General features: G+C 37.5%; 1 protein-coding gene across 10 annotated transcripts in view; it reads right to left on the reverse strand.

Moving 5' to 3' along the window:
• The window catches only part of APBB2 (amyloid beta precursor protein binding family B member 2), a 416,082-nt gene that overhangs the window by 128,936 nt on the left and 267,331 nt on the right, over positions 1 to 19,815 (reverse strand). For 5 of the 10 annotated variants that reach the window (XM_001373370.5, XM_056802559.1, XM_056802560.1 and 2 more), the window contains 4 exons: positions 10,678 to 10,886; positions 5,787 to 5,849; positions 5,287 to 5,372; positions 5,129 to 5,189 (listed from right to left, as the gene is read on the reverse strand). In XM_001373370.5, coding sequence (XP_001373407.3) covers positions 5,129 to 5,189; positions 5,287 to 5,372; positions 5,787 to 5,849; positions 10,678 to 10,886 — 419 coding nt within the window. The remainder of the gene's footprint in view (positions 1 to 5,128; positions 5,190 to 5,286; positions 5,373 to 5,786; positions 5,850 to 10,677; positions 10,887 to 19,815) is intronic. The other 5 variants (XM_007496524.3, XM_056802563.1, XM_007496528.3 and 2 more) reach the window with 3 other exon arrangements.

Below are 19,815 nucleotides of genomic sequence, written 5' to 3' on the forward strand. Positions count from 1 at the left end.
CTCTAAGTAAGCACTCCATGGTCTCCTGTCTCTTCAGTACAAGTCCTTGACCCTGCCTGAAATAAATTTCATTCTTATATCTATTCTTAGAATCTTTATCTTCCTTCAAGGTTTAATTTGAGTACCTCCCTCCTCCTTGAAGGCTTCTCTGACATTCCCCAATAATTTTTACCATTTTGCCATTTCCCTTTTCAATTTTCCTTGTAAATAGAAGCACTTGTGTACATGTGTCTTAGTACATATCTCACTTCTTTTTTAAAAAATTAAATTTATTTGATTAATTGATCTAGAATATTTTTCCATGGTTACATGATTCATGTTCTTTCCCTCCCTTCCACCCACCCCACTCCTGTAGCCATCATGCAATTCCACTGGGTTTTACTTGTGTCATTGATCAAGATCCATTTCCATATTATTGATATTTGTACTAGGATGATCGTTTAGAGTCTACATCCCCAATCATATCCCCATCGACCCTTGTGATCAAGTAGTTGTTTTTCTTCTGGTACACACATCACATTTCTATCTAACTGATGGCCAATTCCTCAAAGTCAAGGCATTTTAAAAAAATCTTCATCCCTGGGACCTAGTTTTGTACCTTGCATGGAGAAATCTGTTAATAAATGTTCAGTGAAATTCAATTCATTTAAAATCTATTAAGTGTTTGCTATGATCAAGGACTACTGCCCTCACAGCATCCACTCTATTTGGAAAGGCAATGCGGCACAGTTTCTAACCCAAAATGGCTCACTTAATCTCTCAGTGCTTTAGGCAAGACCCTGAGAATCTAAGCTGCAGGGAAAAATCCTCCCTTGCATCAAAAGGGAGTTTTGTTTTTCAATGAAATCCCAGGTTCCCTATTCTGATATGCAAGGCATCCAGTGAGCTGCTCCCAGAAATAAAAACAAAACAATGCAATTAAGCTATTTTAGTAATGTTTCCTAGGTGCCAAAATTTAGAATTTAATATCTACTCACTTGCTTGGTTTTTAATTTATTGGTCAACTAATCAATTAGCATTTATTCAGAATCTACTTTGTGCCAGGCATTTTGACAAATATTATCTCATTTGATTCTTTTTTTTTTTTTAATTTAAAGACAAAGCTTTATAAAGCAATGAGTCGACATGAACTTAGAATGTATTTAGTCACAGTATCCAAAATAAAACCGGATAATCATACTAAATGCAATCGTGATTATCTCATTTGATTCTTGCAACCACCCTGGGATGTTGGTGCTATTATTGTCTACATTTTTTTGTTAAGGAAACGGAGGTAGGCAAGTTTTAAGTAATTTGCCTCACCACAGAGCTCTTAAGTGTCTTGGGTAGGATTTGAATTTAGATCTTCCTAACTTCAGATGCAGTACTCAATCCACCGTACCACCAGCTAGCATAAAAAAGCAAGAGAGGGAAGACTCCTTGGCTGGTAGGATCTCTTCCTTCAGCGCCCACAGCAGGGCTGATCCCTGATTATCTGACCCAGAAGTGATTCTCCTGTCCCCAAATCATAACTGAGCCTCTCCCATATATTTCTTTTCTGTACTGAATCTCCTTGTAGTTTCAGTCTACCACATCAGCTCCACTGGCCTAGAAGCAGCTTGAGGGCAGGGAGGAGGCAAGTCTTCATCTTTTTCTCTCCATCTCCTAGCATCATGCCTAGCCTACAGAAAGCTTTCAGCATACTTATTACTGACACCGAAGGGCAATGCTTGGGGAATGGCCGATTCAGCAGGGGTGTTCCCCTCAACAGTGGTCTCCTGCTTTCACTTTCTGGATTTTGGGGGGGTGGGGGTTAAGAGGCTGTGAAACACCAAGCAGAGAAAGAGAGCACATACATATGAAGGAAGCAGGGGTTCGCTTATATCCATGGTTTCAGCCATCCACTTGGTAGAACTTGGACGGTATCTCCTAAGGGTTGGAGGTTCCCACTGTATAGCATACTAATAAAGCAGAAGGTTATGGTGCCTCAGAAAGAAAGTGTAAAAAAAAAAACACAAGGAACTACCAAAAAATTGTATGAATTGATGCAAATTAAAAACACCCAAATCATCATTCTATCTGAGAAAAAAAAAAGAAAGAAAACAAAGCCAGAGAAGATCTCAGGGGCACTTGGAAAAAGGGATGAATCAATCACATTTTACAAACACATTCCTTGTTTGCTCATCGTTGATTGGTTTGGTTTTAAATGTTAAATAGGAATGCTTTTATGTAAGATTGTATTCCCCGTTTCATAAATTTGCAAGTTTGTATTGGTGGCTCTTAAGTTTATAAGATAAAAGAAGACTTGAATTGGAGTCCTCAAATTTTCGTGGAAAAAACTACATCTAAAAAAATTTTAGCAATTAAATTTTAAAAGGAATGACACGCAGAACTGGCCATGAATTCAGTCTGGTTTCAACACTGCATATATATATGTATATATATATGTATATATACATATATATATACACACACACATACAGAGCTGTTCCCCCCCCCCACTGCCACCCCCCACTTCAGAAGAAGGTTTGTCTAATACTGAGTAGTTCACAAAAGGCTAAAGATAGTCATTGGTACATAGGAGAAAACCTGGAGGACAAAAAGCCCAAATGTACAGAGCTTAGGGGACAGGCCAACTGCTCCTCCTATTCCTGTTTCCCCTTCTATCTCTATCCCTCCCGTCACCCTCCCTTATCACCCCTGACAGTTCTCCTTTGTCTTTTTTTTCCCTTCTTTTTAACAGATGCCTCTGGCCCAGCAGGTAGTGGTACAGACAGATTCTGCTGCAGGTCCTTCCTCCTGCAGCCCTTGCTGAAAACCCTTGTAAAACACCTGGTAGCAAAACAGATTATTCACCCTCAGCCTTCCTGTTTTATGCATCTCTTCCTTGCCATAAATTTTATCTTTTAAAGCCCAGCATGCTCGCGGGAGTGCAAGGACTTGTTCAGAATGCCACCTGCTTTCTGGAGTAGCTGTCCTCCCTCCGCTGAGCTAGAAATTTCATTGTGGTCAACAGGATCAGGAGAGGTTTTCATCATATTCTTCTTTAGGAGAATCTCAGAAATATGAAGAACACTAAATTTTGACTTCAATAAAGAATCAAGGGAACATAAATCAGGGTGCTAAGACATTTCAAGTCTGCTCCACTCAGCCTATTGCTTTTTAAGGCTCTTTGGATATGAAGATGCTATACTTGTGCAGGGTTTGAGGGAGGGGGGAGGAAATCTATAATTGTCTGCCCTTCCATCCCAAATCTAAGCCAGTCGTCATCTTTAACTTAAGAGATAGCTAAATGGCACAGGAGAGAGAGCTCTGAGACAAGTCAGAAAGACCAAAATTCAAATCCTCAGACAATGACTAATTGAGTGACTCTGGACAAGTCAGTCTCCATTTCTTCAACTTTAAAATGAAGATAATAAGAGCAACTATCATTCAGAGTTGTTGTGAGGAACATAGTATTTGAATACTAACTGGCACATACTAGGCATTTAATCCATCTTTCCATCCTTCTAGAAAGAAGGAAAGAAAAAATAAGGGAAGAGAAGAAAAGTGGGAAGAGAGAAGATAAGTATTTTAGAAATTCTCAAGTATAATCAAATCTAATCCTCTGAAAAAGGACCCGCTCTGACTCAAGGGCTATTCTATTGATTTGTATTTACCATTTAAGAACTGAAAGCTCTTCCTACCTTCTCCATTAAGAGAGTATGATAATTAGTCAAGCTAAAAAAAAGGCTATTAGGGCAATCATTTTAAAATTCCTAAATCACACAAAGTGGGCTGAATACTTGTAAGCACTGAGTGGTAAGTGGTAGGTGGTTAAAGAACAATTCTTTGCAATAAGATTTGGGGGTTTTAAAGGGCCCTCTAACTCATCAGGAGTCAACAGCGTGACACAAGAGCCCCAAAACCTAAATATAATCATGAAGTGCATTTGTGAAGCATGATGAACCATAATACAGGAAGTGATAACCCAGCAACACTTTGCTAATGAGATTCCATCTGGTTCTCAGTTCCTCAGTTTTAAGCATCCAAAGGAAACTGACAAGCTATATCACCAAAATGGTGACAGGTATTGCAACCATAAGGACCAACTGGAGAAACCAAGGAAGGTCTGCCTGGAGAAAAGATGACTTTGTGAAGATGTGAGGGTTATTTACAGATTAGAGAGTCTATCACAACAAAGAGAGACTTAATCTACTGATTCCAAGACTACTTGTGATCAATAGGTAGCTAGGCAATGCAGGGGATAGAATGCCAGGTCTGGAGTCAGGAAGACTCATCTTCTCAAATTCAAATCTGAACTCAGATACTTACTAGCTGTATGATCCTGGGTATATCCCTTAACTCTGTCTATCTCAGTTTGCTCATTTATCTTGCTAGAGAAGGAAATGGCAAACCACTCTAGTATCTTTGTCCAGAAAACCTCAAATGGGGTCATGAAGAATCTGATAGAACTGAACCAATTGAACAATAATAAAACCACAGAAGTACTCAATAGACATTTCCCAAAGATGTAGATTTATGGTCACTGATCAGAGCTATTCGAAAGTGGAAAGAGGCTCTCTGAAGAGGTAAAAGATTCCTTCCCCACTAGACTAGGAGTCCCTCAGGGAAACCACGAATGACTATTGGCTCTGTATGTCAGAGAGAGATTCCTGCATCAGGACAGCTCGGAATGGTTGGCCTTTGGTGTCCTCTCCAATTTTAAGATTCTGTGAATCTGTGTTACTCATTGAGATGCTGCCATCCCCAATGTGGGCATAGACATCAAGCAGGACATGCACATGAAAGGCATACTGAAAGCAAACAGTCACCTTCTGGGAAGACTGGAGGAAGCAGCTATGGTTACTACTTTGCACCATGTAACTATTCCTTGAGGGTAGAGAGGATACAATTCATTTTTTTTCTCCAGTTCTTCTAGCATCATACCTACCTGACATTATTGCTCTCACCTGTGTGCAATGACTGGGGAATGGCTAATTCAGCAGCCATCTGTCTTTCTCCCTTCCCCGTAGTGGTCTCTTTTGCCTTCATTTTCACTTTTCTGGGTTTTGTGTTTTAAGAAACCATCAAGAGTAGAAATTCAACTTGAGAAAGGACTAAGACCCCGACTGTAGAAATGTTGATGAAAGTAGGTTTTCCTACTCACCTTGGCTTCTGGGTCACTGTTAATACTACAGGAATCATCATCATCAGCTTGTGGGGCATGTCTATAAAGAAAACAGAAGCACATTGAGTTCACCACCAAAAGCTGTAGCTCTGGACAGAGCTAAAATGTGGTTGGAATCAAAATTTCCAATACTCTACCTGAGTTTCAAAGATGCATAGCGTAAGGTTGCTCCTTCAAACTCTTTTAAACTGGGGTCTGGGTTAACTGTGGCTGCATGCAAATCCTAGGGGGGAAAGCTGAAATTTATTATTAAAGAATTAAGTTCCCTTTCTACTACAGATACCTCTAATATCAAATGGAGAAAACATCATCCCTGCATAGAAGCATATAGTATATGCTGAGCTGAGGTAGGAAAAGGCATGCAGAGGGTAGTCGGACTATTAGATAGTGCAAGCACCTTGTTCTTAGAACACATTTATTCTGAAGAATTCAGACTGAATTTAATCAAAGAGGAAAAAATCAGACAAAGGCAACATGTTTGTGAGCTGGACATCCCTAACAAGAACCCCAATCATTCTCTCTCTGTAATATGAATGGTATTCATGAAGAAGAAAAATATACAGCCACAGCCATGCAAAAAACAAAAAGGAAAAAAATATACAGTATTAAATGTTCTAAAATCTGACAATATACTTGCCTTCCAAATGTCACTATTAATCTTTCCCCCATTCAGAACAGCAAAATCACTCCATGGCTGTTTCTAGACATGTAATTATTCACATAGGAAGAAGCACATTGATAAAATAAAAATAAAAAAGAACAAAAAAAAACACAAGACACCGTTGTTAGCATTGATATTCACGGGATGAGTTAGGGAACAGATTAACTCTACTTTTAACTAGTTAGTCAATTCTAGAATGGCATCTGGAGAGGAATTTAACTAGAATGGGGGGAGGAGAAGGGGAACAGGAGGGGAAAATGGTTCTACAACTACTTACCAAAACAAATGATTGAAACAAGGAAAAAGTCCACATGTATTAGAAACAGACAATGAGGATATTTTCTAAATGTGATCTCAAAATCAAACACGATGTTTCTGAGTATGAATGCTATACATGTCTAAGCCTCTATCAAACTTACTCTTTATAAAACAGAATTTTATTTGGAGAAGAGGGTAGGCATAAATGATGAGCCTGCTAAATACACTGTCAGGAGATTTGGCAACACTCAAATAAAAGGAAACAACACTAAAGTCAACTTATTTTCACATTAACAGAAGAAAAAAAGACAGAATGAAGGGGAAAAGGTGATTAGTAAGGAACACGGACTTCTCACTGAAACTCAGTGCAACAAAAATAGCTGTAAATAATGTAATGCAGCTTTCTTCAACTGATAAAAAGCACTATTCTCATGCAATACAACAATCTCTCAGGTTTTCAAAAAATTTGGGTTATGAAATTATTTCCTTAGAGTACAGTACAAAGAAATAAGCAATGGTTTGTCAGAACTGTTACAACAGCTGCTTAAATCCAAATAGCTCCTTCCTTCCCAAACTGCAGAAACACCCAATGTTTTTGCCTCCCACAAAACTGAACAAATACCCAGATGTTTTCCTCAAGTCTTAACAGAAATAGTAGGAAATAATAAAACTTGGGGACACTTTGATGAAGCCGTGCCTTTTAAAATCCCCAGAACTGGGGCAGCTAGGTGGCTCAGTAGATTTTAAGCCAGGGAGATGGGAGGTCCTAGGTTCAAATCTGGCTTCAGACACTTTTATCTGTGTAACCCTGGACAAGTCACTTAACTCTCATTCCCTAATTCTTACTGCTTTTCTGTCTTACAACCAATACATAGTATCGATTCTAAGATGGAAGGTAAGGGTTTAAAAAAATTCCTGGTACCAGATTTGTAGGAAAAAATCTACCCTACTGACTATTCAATAGAATGAAAAGGGAATTTCTTTTCTTTATAGTACGGAAAATTAATGTGATTACAAATTTTCAGCATCACAAAGGGAAAAAAACCATGATTTTAAAAAAGGCATTGAAAGTTAAAACCACTAAAATCATCATTCCTTAATCTGAAGAACTGCTCTTTAAATAAGGTAATATTAAGATGTCAAAGATAGCATCGGTTTTCAAATATGAAAATTATTCCAATCACTTAAGCTGAATGTTGAAAAAAGATATGAAATGATTAATTGGACTTAGAAAGTAATGTGATTTTGCAGAGGCAAAAATGAATGCAGTAATGGTCATTTCAAAGACTAATATGAAAAGCAAGAGGGAACAAGATAGAATGGAGAAAGAAAATTTGAACAGACAAAAAAAATTTGGGAAATTAAGGTACATGTTCAAAGTCACACAGATAGCTTCAGAGGCAGAATTTTCACAAACTCCAGAGCCAGAGCTCTTAGATCTAAGAGTGTTTTGGGGTGGGAGAGGTCTTCTTGGAATATGTGAATCATTAGAAATAATTTCAAAGCCCTTTTTCTAAAAGAGGGATGGGAAGAGAAAAATCATTTATTGTTAAGCTTCTTTTATGTGGTGGGCACTGTGCTAAGTATTTTACAAATATCTTATTTGATTCTCATAACAACTCCAGGGAGGTAGTACTATTATGAATTCATTTTAGAGATAAGGAAACTGAAGTAAAGAGAAGTTAAGTGACTCGCCCAGGGTCACACATCTATGTGAGGCTCAATTTGCATCCAAGTCTTCTTTTTACTAGGTCCAGTGCTCTATCATTATATCATGTAGTTGCCTAATAATATAATTTATGATTTTTAAAATATTGATTTGCATATAAAAGTTTTTTTATTTATATATGCACACACACATATACACATACACTAGAACCTTTCTATAATTCTAATCACTAAAGAATCAGGGCTATGGTTAAATGTGTCCATATACTGGATTCCCATCTGCTGCCATAGACAGTGTTCTAATGGAACTCTTGGGTAATCTTTTACTAAGATTAAAATTTTTTTTCTTTTTAAGTCTTGGAAGGGATTTCCATGAACAAAATATTCTCTCTATTGGCACAATTCAAGACTATGATACAAAAAATATTGTTGTACTGATCTGGTAAACAAATTTGCTACATGTAGAGAATGACTCTAAATGTCTCTTCTGTTACAAGGGCTAAGGCTTGAGATGAAGCTACAGTCTCGATGGCATACAATAATATTTTTTGAATGCCAGGCTCAGCCATTACAAATATTTACCCTATACACAAATCTATGGGGCATTTCACTCATGCTGATAATATGCAGCCTCCTTGACACCCTTTAGATTCCTCACCTTTTGTTGGGTGAACAAGGAACAGAGGAGTAGAAACATAATTCAGAGAAGAAGTAAGACCAGAGAAGAAGCAGACCAGTGAACAGTATAACAATTTCAATTCATTTCATTTATTCTCAACAAGAAAGGTAGCCAGTAAGGAAGAGAAGAATGAACTCTGAATTGGGAGGCAGAAGCCCTGCATTCTAGTCTTGCTATTCCTACTTATGAAGTATAAAAGTCTGAGTATGCCGTTTTCCAAATCTCAGTTTCCTCATCTGAAAAGTGAGGTAGACTGAATTAGCTGTTTTCTTAGATCCTACCAGTTCTAAGATTCTAAAATTTCCAAGTAAGTTGCCACTCTCCTCTGGGCCATTCATCCTCTCAAAAGGATGAAACAGTAGTCCCTTAGGATGTCTCATTCATACTGGAGTTTCATGTGCTATATCAAAAGGCACCATCCATGTCTCATGGAAGAAATAAAAAACTTCCATCTTTTCTAGTGCCTAGATAAGAGCACTTCCTAAGAGTACTTTGGAAATTCACTGAGTCACAATTTCAGGCTGCTGGAATACCATTATAATAATATAATTATACAGAAACCCAATACCAAGTAGTGCTTATGGTACTGAGGAAAATGGAGACAGCTGCCCTCCTAAGTAACATAAAGCAGATGACCTTTCTCTTCAAAATCTTCTACTTCATAAATCAAAGAATCATTTCCTATTCAACAATTAAATGTCAGGACTAAAAAAAAAAAGGCAAAGTTAAAAAACATTTTGCGTGATTTTCTTTCTTCTTAGTTTCTAAAATTCAGGGTCCAAGAGATTTAGGGAATGATTTCCCTATAAATGGCTTAGGGAAGAAATTGTATGCCAGGTTTCAGTGGCAAACATTTTGTATCAAGTTTATAAATTTCCCAAAATGCTTTTTGACTGTGCAGTAGAAAAATCATCAACACTTCCAAAATAAACTTCTGAATGTGAAATGTGGAGCTATCATATTGGCAAGGAATCCTTCTGTCCTGTTTTTCACTGAACTTCAAAAACTCATGGAAATGCTGAATGGAAGATGTATTACCAATGTGGGCTTGTTTTTAGAATTCAGCTTCCCTCTTGACTTTTCCTGCATAGCTATGTGCTGGATCTGGGGTCAGGAAGACATGAATTCAAATCAGACCTCAGACACTTATCAGCTTTGTGACTAAACAAGTCACTAAACCTCAACAACATGAGTTTCCTCGTTAAAATAGGAATAATAGTGTCTAGCTCACAAGGTTAAGAGGATCAAATAGGAATATATTCAATGCATTTTATGAACCTTAAAGTACTATATAAATGCTAGCCTTCATTATTTCCTTCAAGTGACTGAATTTCCCAACAAATTGTACTATGATACAACTTAGAGATGAAACAAATTAAGAAGAGAAAGTCCAATATCCAATTGTCATCACAATATAAATCTTGTTGCCAAGGGAAATCAGGAGATATCCCCTTTGAGAGATCTTCTGAAGGATGACAATATTGTTTGTAATGATTGTAAAAAAGGCAGATTTAAGATTGTCAGTCAAATTTAAAAATGTGGTGGTAGTGATTGCAAGCATTTACCTACTCTGTGCCAGGTGCTGTCCAAGGTTCTGGGAAATGATGAAACATTCCTGCCCTCAAGGTCTTCTTGATTCCAAAAGTATTTTTCTATTCATGATCATGTACTACCTCTCATAGTGTGGGTTTTTTAGTAGTTTTTCATGTATGTATCATTTTTAATTTAAAAAATTCTTCACACCATTTCACTAAAGATCAAACTGAAGTTGAACACTAAAAGGTTATGCAACTAAACATAACTGTCAAAGTATTTTCACTTCTACAACGCTGAAAACCTTAGGATTTTTAATATTGATAAAAATTAGGTCTTCAAAGAATCTTAAATATTATCTCATTGACTGAGTCTACCTACTACTTCTACCAACCAAAGGTTAATAAGGGTCACAATATTTATACAATATCTAGTCAAGAAACTTTAGTTGGCATGTAAAGATTGACTATAATTTGTATCTACAGAATAAAATAATACTCTTCACTTTATTCATTGTATCTATTACCCTATTTCATAAGACTAAGAGTTATTAAGAACAAAAACTGTGGGAAATGGACATGAATTCTACTGACAAAATGAAACACTATTCACACTTTAAATCCAATGAATACTATAACTAAAGCTTACCTCATTGACCTGTTTGAATAGGAGTGGTTAAAAGAAGTGTGACACATTATTGCCAACCAAACAAATATTAAAAAAATTTACCTCATTCTCTGGGGTGGGAGATGGAGTTACAGAACTAAAGGACCCTTTTCTAGAACCCTGAAGATCTGCTGGGATCGACACTGGACGTTCCCACTGGGTGGTTCCTGTTGGTATATGCCAGTAATAGATCCCGGCAATGTCACAAATTTTTTTCCATCCAGGTGGCAAATCTGGATCCGTCTGAAATGAATGATCACTCCATATGTCTGCTAGGAAGTAGAAGAAAAAAGTAGGTTTTATTAAAAGGTAAAAATACTTTATATCCTTCTAGTTTTAGTAATGGCTGTGATCATTCTCTATACCACATTTATGTTTGGTTAACTATAGACCAGATATCCCAAACAGGAAGACCTTAGAAGTCATCCCAGGAAGACAAGTCGAGTCAGAGAAAACATCTGAAGACAGAAGGCAAACATGGAGAAAGAAGATGTGAACAGCCATAAAATGACACTTAAGATCTAGAAACATCTGTCTTAAGCCCTCTTCATTTTATATACAATTGGAACCATGAAAAACTCAAGGTTTTCCAAGTACAGGTAACATATCAATCCATATGAACCTTGTTAGTTAGAATTTTAACTGAAGAATTCTGCAAAGCATGAGTCTCAAACACACACTCACTTACTCACTTCAACTTGGCATTGAACGTAGAGACATAAAACCAAAAGGGAGGTTTTCATAATTTAGGATTTAAAATCAGAATCTTGTTGGATGTGATGAAGCTATAATGTAACTATGCCAGTACTGTGGGAAGCAGCTGAAATGTAAACAATTTATAAGCCTTTACTTATTTTTGATGCAAGTGATAAATTGAACACATTAAACCTTTAGGTTGATTAAATCATTTTGAGTGTTGACAACCATTCTAAGATATTCAGCTGGTGATGCATTTCTTCACCCTCCATTCAACTACATATTAGTTGGCAAATGTTCAGATGGAAAGCCAGGGCTGTGTGTGGGCAAATCACAGTCACCTCGGGAGAAACAGGCAAAGGGCTACAAGGAGGAACACTCACATTTCTGTAAAGGATGCTGGAGTTGGATTCAGATGAGCTGGGTTTGAATTCCAGCATTACAAGTCACTACCTGGCTGACCTTAGGCAGATCATTTCACTTTTGTGACCTTGTTTCCTCCTCAGAAAAATCACCACCACCACCAAAGAGATCAGTTAGTCAACTAGTGTTTATTAAGTGCCTACCATGTGTTGGGCACTCTGCTAAGCACTGAGAATATAAAGGAGGAAAAAGGACAGTTCTGACTTCGTAAAGATGGACAAGATGACCCCTTAGCATTATTCTAGCTCTTAATCTATAATCCTACAAACCTAAATGCACCATTTCATACCAGAAAACTACTTTTCACAGCACATTTATTTTGCGATATATCAAAATTATATAAACTTCAGAAAAGCCTCAAAATCCCTAATCAAGAGTTTTTAACCTGAGTTCCGAGAATTAAAAAAAAACCCAAAACCTTTTAAATCTCAATATAATTGCTTTCTTTTGTAATGTTTCATATTTTATTTTATATATTTAAAAAGTTGATTCTGACAATGGGTCAGTTGACTTCACCAAGCCCCCAGAGGGTTCTATCACTCAATAAAGGTTAAGAAGCCCTGTCCTGGTGGGCAGTAACACAGACAGGGCATGCATCCTAGTCAAATACAAGAAGAGGTGATTTTTCAAATCTTGCCTCCAGCACATGAATGCATTATCTTGGTTCTATTTACACATCTCTATCTATTTTGTTTTTCCAAAAGCTCTTTTATTGGTATTTGTTTTATCTTTCCCATTCATCTTTAAAGTCCTCTCAGAGATGATGTCTTTTTGCTTCTTCTGTCCTGGAGCCCCCAGGAGTCGCTCAATAAATGGAGCCTCCCAATTTGGTCTGAGGCAGTTGTAGACCCTTGGTTACATTTGAAAGTTGTTCTTCCTTATTTTAAAAAGGTGCTGCATGTACATTGCTGTCCACTGGCAGATTTGAATCTCTTTAGTAATAATAGAAGTAAATTGAAGTTTTTGCAAAAAGGCAAAATGTTGAAATTCAGGATAGCTTTATATAAAAGATTCCAGTTCACCACACACTGATAAGGAGTCAGATACACTTGTTGAATCTTTTTTTTTTTTTTAACTATGTTCATAGGGATGGGTAGGTGGCTCAGTGGATAGAAAGTCAGGGATAGAGACAGTTCAAATCTGGCCTGAGACACTTTCTAGTTGTGTGACCTCATGTGAATCCCTTAACATCAATTGCCTGGCCCTTCCTGCCCTTCTGCCTTGGAACTTTGTAGTGATTTCAAGATGTAAGGTGAAGGGTTTTTATTGTTGTTTTTGTTTTTAATATTGTCTTCTTGGTCTTTTAGAGGCATTATAAGTTAAATGCCAAACAATGCAGAGGGCACTACTCTCTTTCCAATCACTTCTATTTCAATTTATCAATTCATCTAATATTTATGAGGTACCTGGTATTGCAAGGTACAATTCTAAGGACTGAGATACTCTTATAAACAGATATTCTGTCCTCATGAAGCATTTGTTCTACTGGGAGGACACAAGGTGGCATCACCATCTATAGGAAGCCTTGGTCAATAATTCTAGTGTCTTCCCTCTGTTGATTATGACCTATTTATTCTGAATTGAAAAAGATACTTTAACAGGAAAGGTCAAAGTGGAATTGGGGGACTTTCTCTGAAGGCAGGTGGAAGAATTTCAATAGCCAGTGCAACTGAGAAGACTGAACTGTTAACTGTGGGAATCACTTCCCTTTAAGTACAAGGTGCAAGGACATGCAGCAAAAGCCTGCAACCAATTTGAAAATGCAATAGAAATTAAAATGTGTTTATGTTCCTTTATCTTCATGTGCAAATGCCATCACATTATGTGGGCAGGCAACACTGGAACTATTACAGCAGCAAAACAAGGAAAGGAAAAAAAAAAGAACCAAACAAAGATGTTGATTAAACTTCCCCAAGACTATGGGCACAGATGTGTATTCATGCAATCACTTGACATCAGCATTCAGTTTTCTAGTTTAAACTTGGCAACAGCCGAACTGCCATGTGTCTCAAATTATCATGGAAGTTTTTTCCTCAGGAAATTAAGCAAGATTAAATAATTTTAAGTCACCCAAAATTTGCAGAAACAACTTGAAACAAACATGTGGTTATGTTCATTAGGTTTTTTTTGTTTATTAGATCAGTTGGGGATTTTCTTGGAGTTCCAAATGGGGGAGGGAAGGAAAAATGGAGACCTTCCAGGAAAAGCTTCAGAGAATCTTATCACCCTGGGATCTGAACCCTATTCCTTTTTAGGTTTAATACAGCTACCCAACCTGGGCACAAAACAGAATGCAATCATGTAAAAACCTCTGAAGTTACTCAAGTCTCCAATATCTTTCCATTTATTCCTGTTGTATAAAACAGCTGGAGAATTAGCATGTGTGCATAACAGCTGGATGTTCCTGCTCAGAGTAAGAAATCATTAGGAACTAAGGGAAAAGGCCAAAGACAATTCACTAACTAGGACTAAAGTTTGCAGAGTATTATTTTAAAAACAGGTCTACCCTAAAATGGTTAACTCTTTCCTCATCCAAAAATTGAAATCCATCGTACTTACTTCATAGGGGTTTTTTACAGTCCCAAATATGAAAATATATGTAATGTGCTTCAAAAGCCCTACATAAGACAATATCCCAGGCAGTTTCAAAGGACCACTGATGAAAAATGCTATCCACCTCCAGGGAGGGAACTGATGAACTCCAAGTACAGAGTGAAGCACACGTTTTTTTACCTGCTTTGTTTTTCTTCTGTTTTCTTTTGATTTCACATGATATACTGTTTATCTTCTCAATGGGTGGAGGATGGATGGGAGGGAAGAGAGAATTTGTAACTCAAAAATTTTTTTAATGAATGTTAAAGTTTTCTGAAAAATGCAGGTGGAAAATACTTAATGAAATAAATGAAAACATTTTAAAGAGCCCGATATAAATGAGATAATTTTTGTATTCAGCACAGTGCCCATCATATAGTAGGCACTACTATATAAAGACATTCCTCCCCAGCAAAAATTATTATTATCATTATTATTATTATTTATAGATCTTTGATATTCACTTTTCAGTCCTATTATCTATAAACTAAAGAAGGGTTTTCAATTCTAAAAGCTAAACCAGAATATCTTTAAACATTCACTAAATGTTACTTCAACATGTGTTAGGTGACACAGTTGAAAGAATACTTCAGGAAAACTCATATTCATTAGTTAAAATCCAGTCTCAGACCCTTAACTAGCTGTATGATCCTGGGCAAGTCACTTAACCCTGTTTGCCTCAGTTTCTTATCTGTAACATGAGCTGGAGAAGAAAATGGCAGGACTCTCCAGTTCCTTTGCCAAGAAAACCTCAAATGGGGTCACAAAGAATCAGACAAAGCAGAACAACACCAATTAGGATTTTAAAAATAGTATACCGAGTCAAATCAACAATTATTTATTTAGTGCCTTCTATAAGCCAAGAACTATGATAAATGGTAGTGACAAAAAGATTTAAAAAATTAATCCCTGCCCCCAAAGGGGGGCATTCTAAAGGCAACGACAAATAATAACAGGTAAATAAATTTGCATAATCAAGAGATGGAAGCTACTCTCAGAGGAAAGTTACTAGCATTAATTAACAAGGTCTGGAAAAGATTTTTCCTTGCTTAGGAGAGTCAGAAGCTGAGCAGTTTAGCCTTTGGGAATTTATAAGAGCAGGAAAAATCAGCACACAGAAATCAAAACAATATTTATCCACAAATCAAAGCTACTATTTGCTGGCCTGCCTCTTATAAAGTCTGCTCTACTGAATCCTGATTCCTTCCAAATTTTAGGGATGGAGCAGTTGCCACTTCCTGGATCCTGGCACTACAACTACAAAGTAAAGATGGCAACACCACCTCAGAATCCCAGCAAAAGGGTGGGTGGGTGGGTGAAATGGAGAGGGATTAAGAGTACAAATTAACTGTACATATTGTCATTTTTAAAATATATTGATTTTGTTCTTTTCTCCCCTCTTCTCCCTCTTTCTCTTTAAAAAACAAACAAACAACAACTTTGTTATAAGTAATAGTCCTCTGAGAGAGATACAGGAGAAAAGTTGGGCAGGTAAAAACAAAAGACATCAATAAAGTTTTGTTTGAAAGAAATAGTAGGGTTCACACCCTAGATAAGAGGAGGGTCCTCTCTTCCTCTAATAAAAAAGAAAGACAAGAAAGATAAAGACAAAGAGACTTTGAAGAGAGAAGGAGGATATGGATGCTTTCCTTCTTTAAAAAAAATCTTTTTAATTCAATCTGTGATTTTATGACTATAAGATATAGAATATTAATTGATGCAGGATGACTACCTCTACCAAGGCAGCCTGTGGGAGTTCATGGGGGCCCCGGGAGGCTGGATGATCTTGCCCAGGGTATGTAACAGGGATGGGATTTAAACCCAGCCTCTTCCAGACTTGAACTCTCCATATTCTATACTGCGGTGTCTCTTGAGGCATTTTCCTTCTCTCACCTAAATGGTTAAATTATTAGAAGTAGGAGAATATTACTAACGAGTTTTCTTAGTGGAAAGCTCAAGAAGTGAGGGGAGGGAGTAGAAAGGGAAAGGAAAGGAGGGGTAGGAAGAAAAGGAAATAAGCAGCCTTGGTGGGAGCCATCCTATCCTTGGGCAAACAGAAGAGGAACTGCATTGCCCAGCTGTTCTTTATCTCTAGGTCTAAGGCTCTATGGATGTGCTATTCTGAACGAATTTCCTTCCCAGACTCCAAGGTTAAGTCCCCAAAGATTTCCTTTAATATTCCCAGGTGTGAAGAATGAATAGGGCATCTGCTTAAGGCACCAAGCCCTCAGACTCAAAAGGGAAGAAGTCATGCCCCACACCAGGCTGAATCTTTTACTCACTACATCCCTAATTTGCTTCAATATGCCCGGCGAGTCTCTAGATATAAGCATTGATAATTCATAAGCTCCTTGGTCAAGTTAAAAGCTTTGGCAAGTTAAGTAATGGACAAAGAAAGAAGTGTAAGGATTTCTAAGTAAAAGACTAAAAGGCCACAGTGCCCTAAATCAAATTAAATGGTCCTTGGATGGGATGGTTTGAATAGCAGATGGAAAAACAAGCTCTTTTGGAGTAGAAAAGCACCCCAAAGCCAATTGCATAATGAAATTTAAATCTCCAGATAAGAGGAATAACCAGAGACCAATATGAATTAGAAATCATTCTCCTATTCTGTATCTCAGCATATTATAGATGGCCAAATAGGATAACACTGAAAAATAGGTTAGAAACTTACATTAAATAGACAAAAAGAATGTATTGCTAAATAAACTACCAGCATATTAAAATAGATGAACAATCCTTTTTAATTTTACATGTCAGTTTTTAAAAGGACTCCATGCCAGTTTCTAGAAGCACACATATACTCTTAGCACTTATTATACTAAATATAAAAACAATGTACATTAATAGAGGACATGCTTTCCCGCTCTGAAATGACCTCACCTCCTATTGCGCTGACAAGATAGAAGCCATCTGGTGTAAACTTTTTCATTTTCCTTCATTTCCTCTTCAAAATGTTTGTCTGGAGACTCCTTACCACTTCAAAATATCACTGCATCTTCATCTATCCTCTTTTCCATTTGTCATGTATTGGAGGAGGAAGAGTCCCACCTCCTTTATTCAAGGCTAATCTGCTTTCTTGGACCTATTCCACCCACCCTTTTTGGGATCTTGCTACATCAGTTACTTCAAAGGACTCAAAAAGGTGGGTAAGGGGAGGGGGAAAATGAATTTTGTTTGACATACTCTGGCATGGAAGTCCATATTTTAATTAAAATAATTTTTCTTGCAATAGTTAAAAATAAAGTTTTTATGCTTCACTTATTCAACAGTCAAGAAAAATATTTACTGATCATGAACTACATAGGGATTATAATACCTGTCTTTGTTTTTGAATCTCCAGTGCACAGGGCTTGGTACACATTCAGTGCTTAATAAATGTTTATTCAATCATTTTATTGCCTATCCACCTGGGATTTTTTTTTTGTGAGGATAGTGCTTTGTAAACCTTAAAGCACTATATAAGTGTACATAGTTGTTTTTTTTTTGTTTGTTTTTTTTTAAATCCTTACCTTCTGTCTTAGAATTGATATTCAGTAGTGGTTCCAAGGCAGAAGAATGGCAAGGAATACACAACTGGGGTTACTTGGTGGTTAGGGTCATAGAGCTAGGATATGTCTGAGGCCAAATTTGAACCCAGGTCCTCCCGACTCCAGGCGTGCGCTTTCTATTTACTAAGCTACCCAGCTGCTCTTATTATTCTTGTTTTTAGGAAGGCAGCCTGATAGAGTAGTAAAGACAATCTCTTCAGAAGATGAGCAGAAATCTGACACATACTAGCTTTGCAACTCTTGCTAAGTTAAAACCTCTTTGATTCCAGTTTTCCTCATCTATATAATGAGAATAATAAAATGCTCTCATAGGGGTATTGTGAGCAAAGTATTTTAAAATTGTAAAGCTCAACGTTATACACAGAAATGGATCCACTGTGGTACAATCGAACGTAATGGACTTCTCCAAGAATAGCAATGCCATGATTCAGGACAACTCTGAGGGACTGATGAGAAAGAACACTATCCACATTCAAAGGAAGAACTGTGGGAGCAGAAACATGGAAGAAAAACAACTGCTGGATCACATGGTTTGATGGGGATGTGATTGGGGATCTAGACTGTAAACGATCACCCCAGTGCAAATATCAATAATACGGAAATAGGTCTTGATCAATGACACATATAAAACCTGGTGGAATTGTGCATCAGTTATGGGGGTGGGAGGGAAGAGGGGAGGGGAAGAACATGAATCATGTAACCATGGAAAATATTCTAAATTAATTAAATAAAATTTTCCAACCCCCTCAAAAATAAATAAATAAAATTGTAAAGCTCAGAACGGATGGAGACAGCATGGGAAATAGATCTGTGATTTCATTAGTATAGGAAACTATTAAGTGAATAAACTCCCAGTCATGCAGATCACCATCTTCTCAACAACAAATACTTTTACACAGTTGCTTCGAGACCTTAGAGGTTAACTGACTTGTCCAGGATAACAAAGATAGAATGGACCGGAACTGAACTACTAACCACCTAAGTGTAAAAGCACATTAAAAACCTCATTTTAAGTTAAAGTAAAACCAGCCAGCATTTATTAAGTGCCTTCTATGTTTTAGGCTCTCTGCCAATCCCTAGGGATGAAAAGACACACCAAAATAGTTCCTGTTCTCAAAGGGCTCACAATCTAATGGGTAGAGGCAACATGCAAACCACTATATTCAGACAAGATAACAGACATAATAAAGGGGAGGCAATTGGAGAGGGAAGGCTTTAGGATAAAGGAGATCCAAGAAAAGGCTTCTTGTGGAAGGTGGAATTTTACCTGCAAATTGAAGGCAGCCAGAAGGCAGAGGTAAGAAGAGAACATTCTGGGTACAGGGAATAAACATGGTACAAGAGATGGAGTGTGAAAGGCACAGCAAGGGCCAATGCCACTGGATTATAGGGGGTGAAGAGTGGAGTGAGCTGTAAGCAGAATGGAAAGTTAGCAAAGGGCCAAGTTTAAAAGCTTTAAAAACCAAACAGAGGATTTTATCCTTGATCCTGAAGATCATGAGGAGTTAGGGAAGTTCACTGAATGGGGGATTAATGCAGTCAGGCTGATGGTCTAGAAAGCTCAGTCTGATAGGCTAGTAGAGGATAGACTGAGGCAGGGAGACTTCAGGTAGGGAAATGAGCCAGAAAGCTGTTACAGTGGTCTAATCATGGGGTCATGAGGACCTACACTACCTACATGAGGTGGAGACGGTGTCAGAAGATAGAAGAGAACATACGTGAAACATGTTTTGAAGGCAGAATGGATAGGACTTGGCAACAGATTTCAGATGGGTGGGGACCATGATGAGAAAAAAGGAAGATGGCACCCAGGTTGCAAGCCTGAGTGACTGAGAGGGATATTGGTGCTCTCTAATGAAAGAGGGAGGTTAGCAAGTTGGGGAGTGTTGGGGGTGGAGGGGAAATGAGGAGCTAAATTTTGGACATAATGAGTTTAAGA

The sequence above is a fragment of the Monodelphis domestica genome, chromosome 6 (genome assembly GCF_027887165.1).
Source record: "Monodelphis domestica isolate mMonDom1 chromosome 6, mMonDom1.pri, whole genome shotgun sequence".
Lineage (NCBI taxonomy): Eukaryota > Metazoa > Chordata > Mammalia > Didelphimorphia > Didelphidae > Monodelphis > Monodelphis domestica.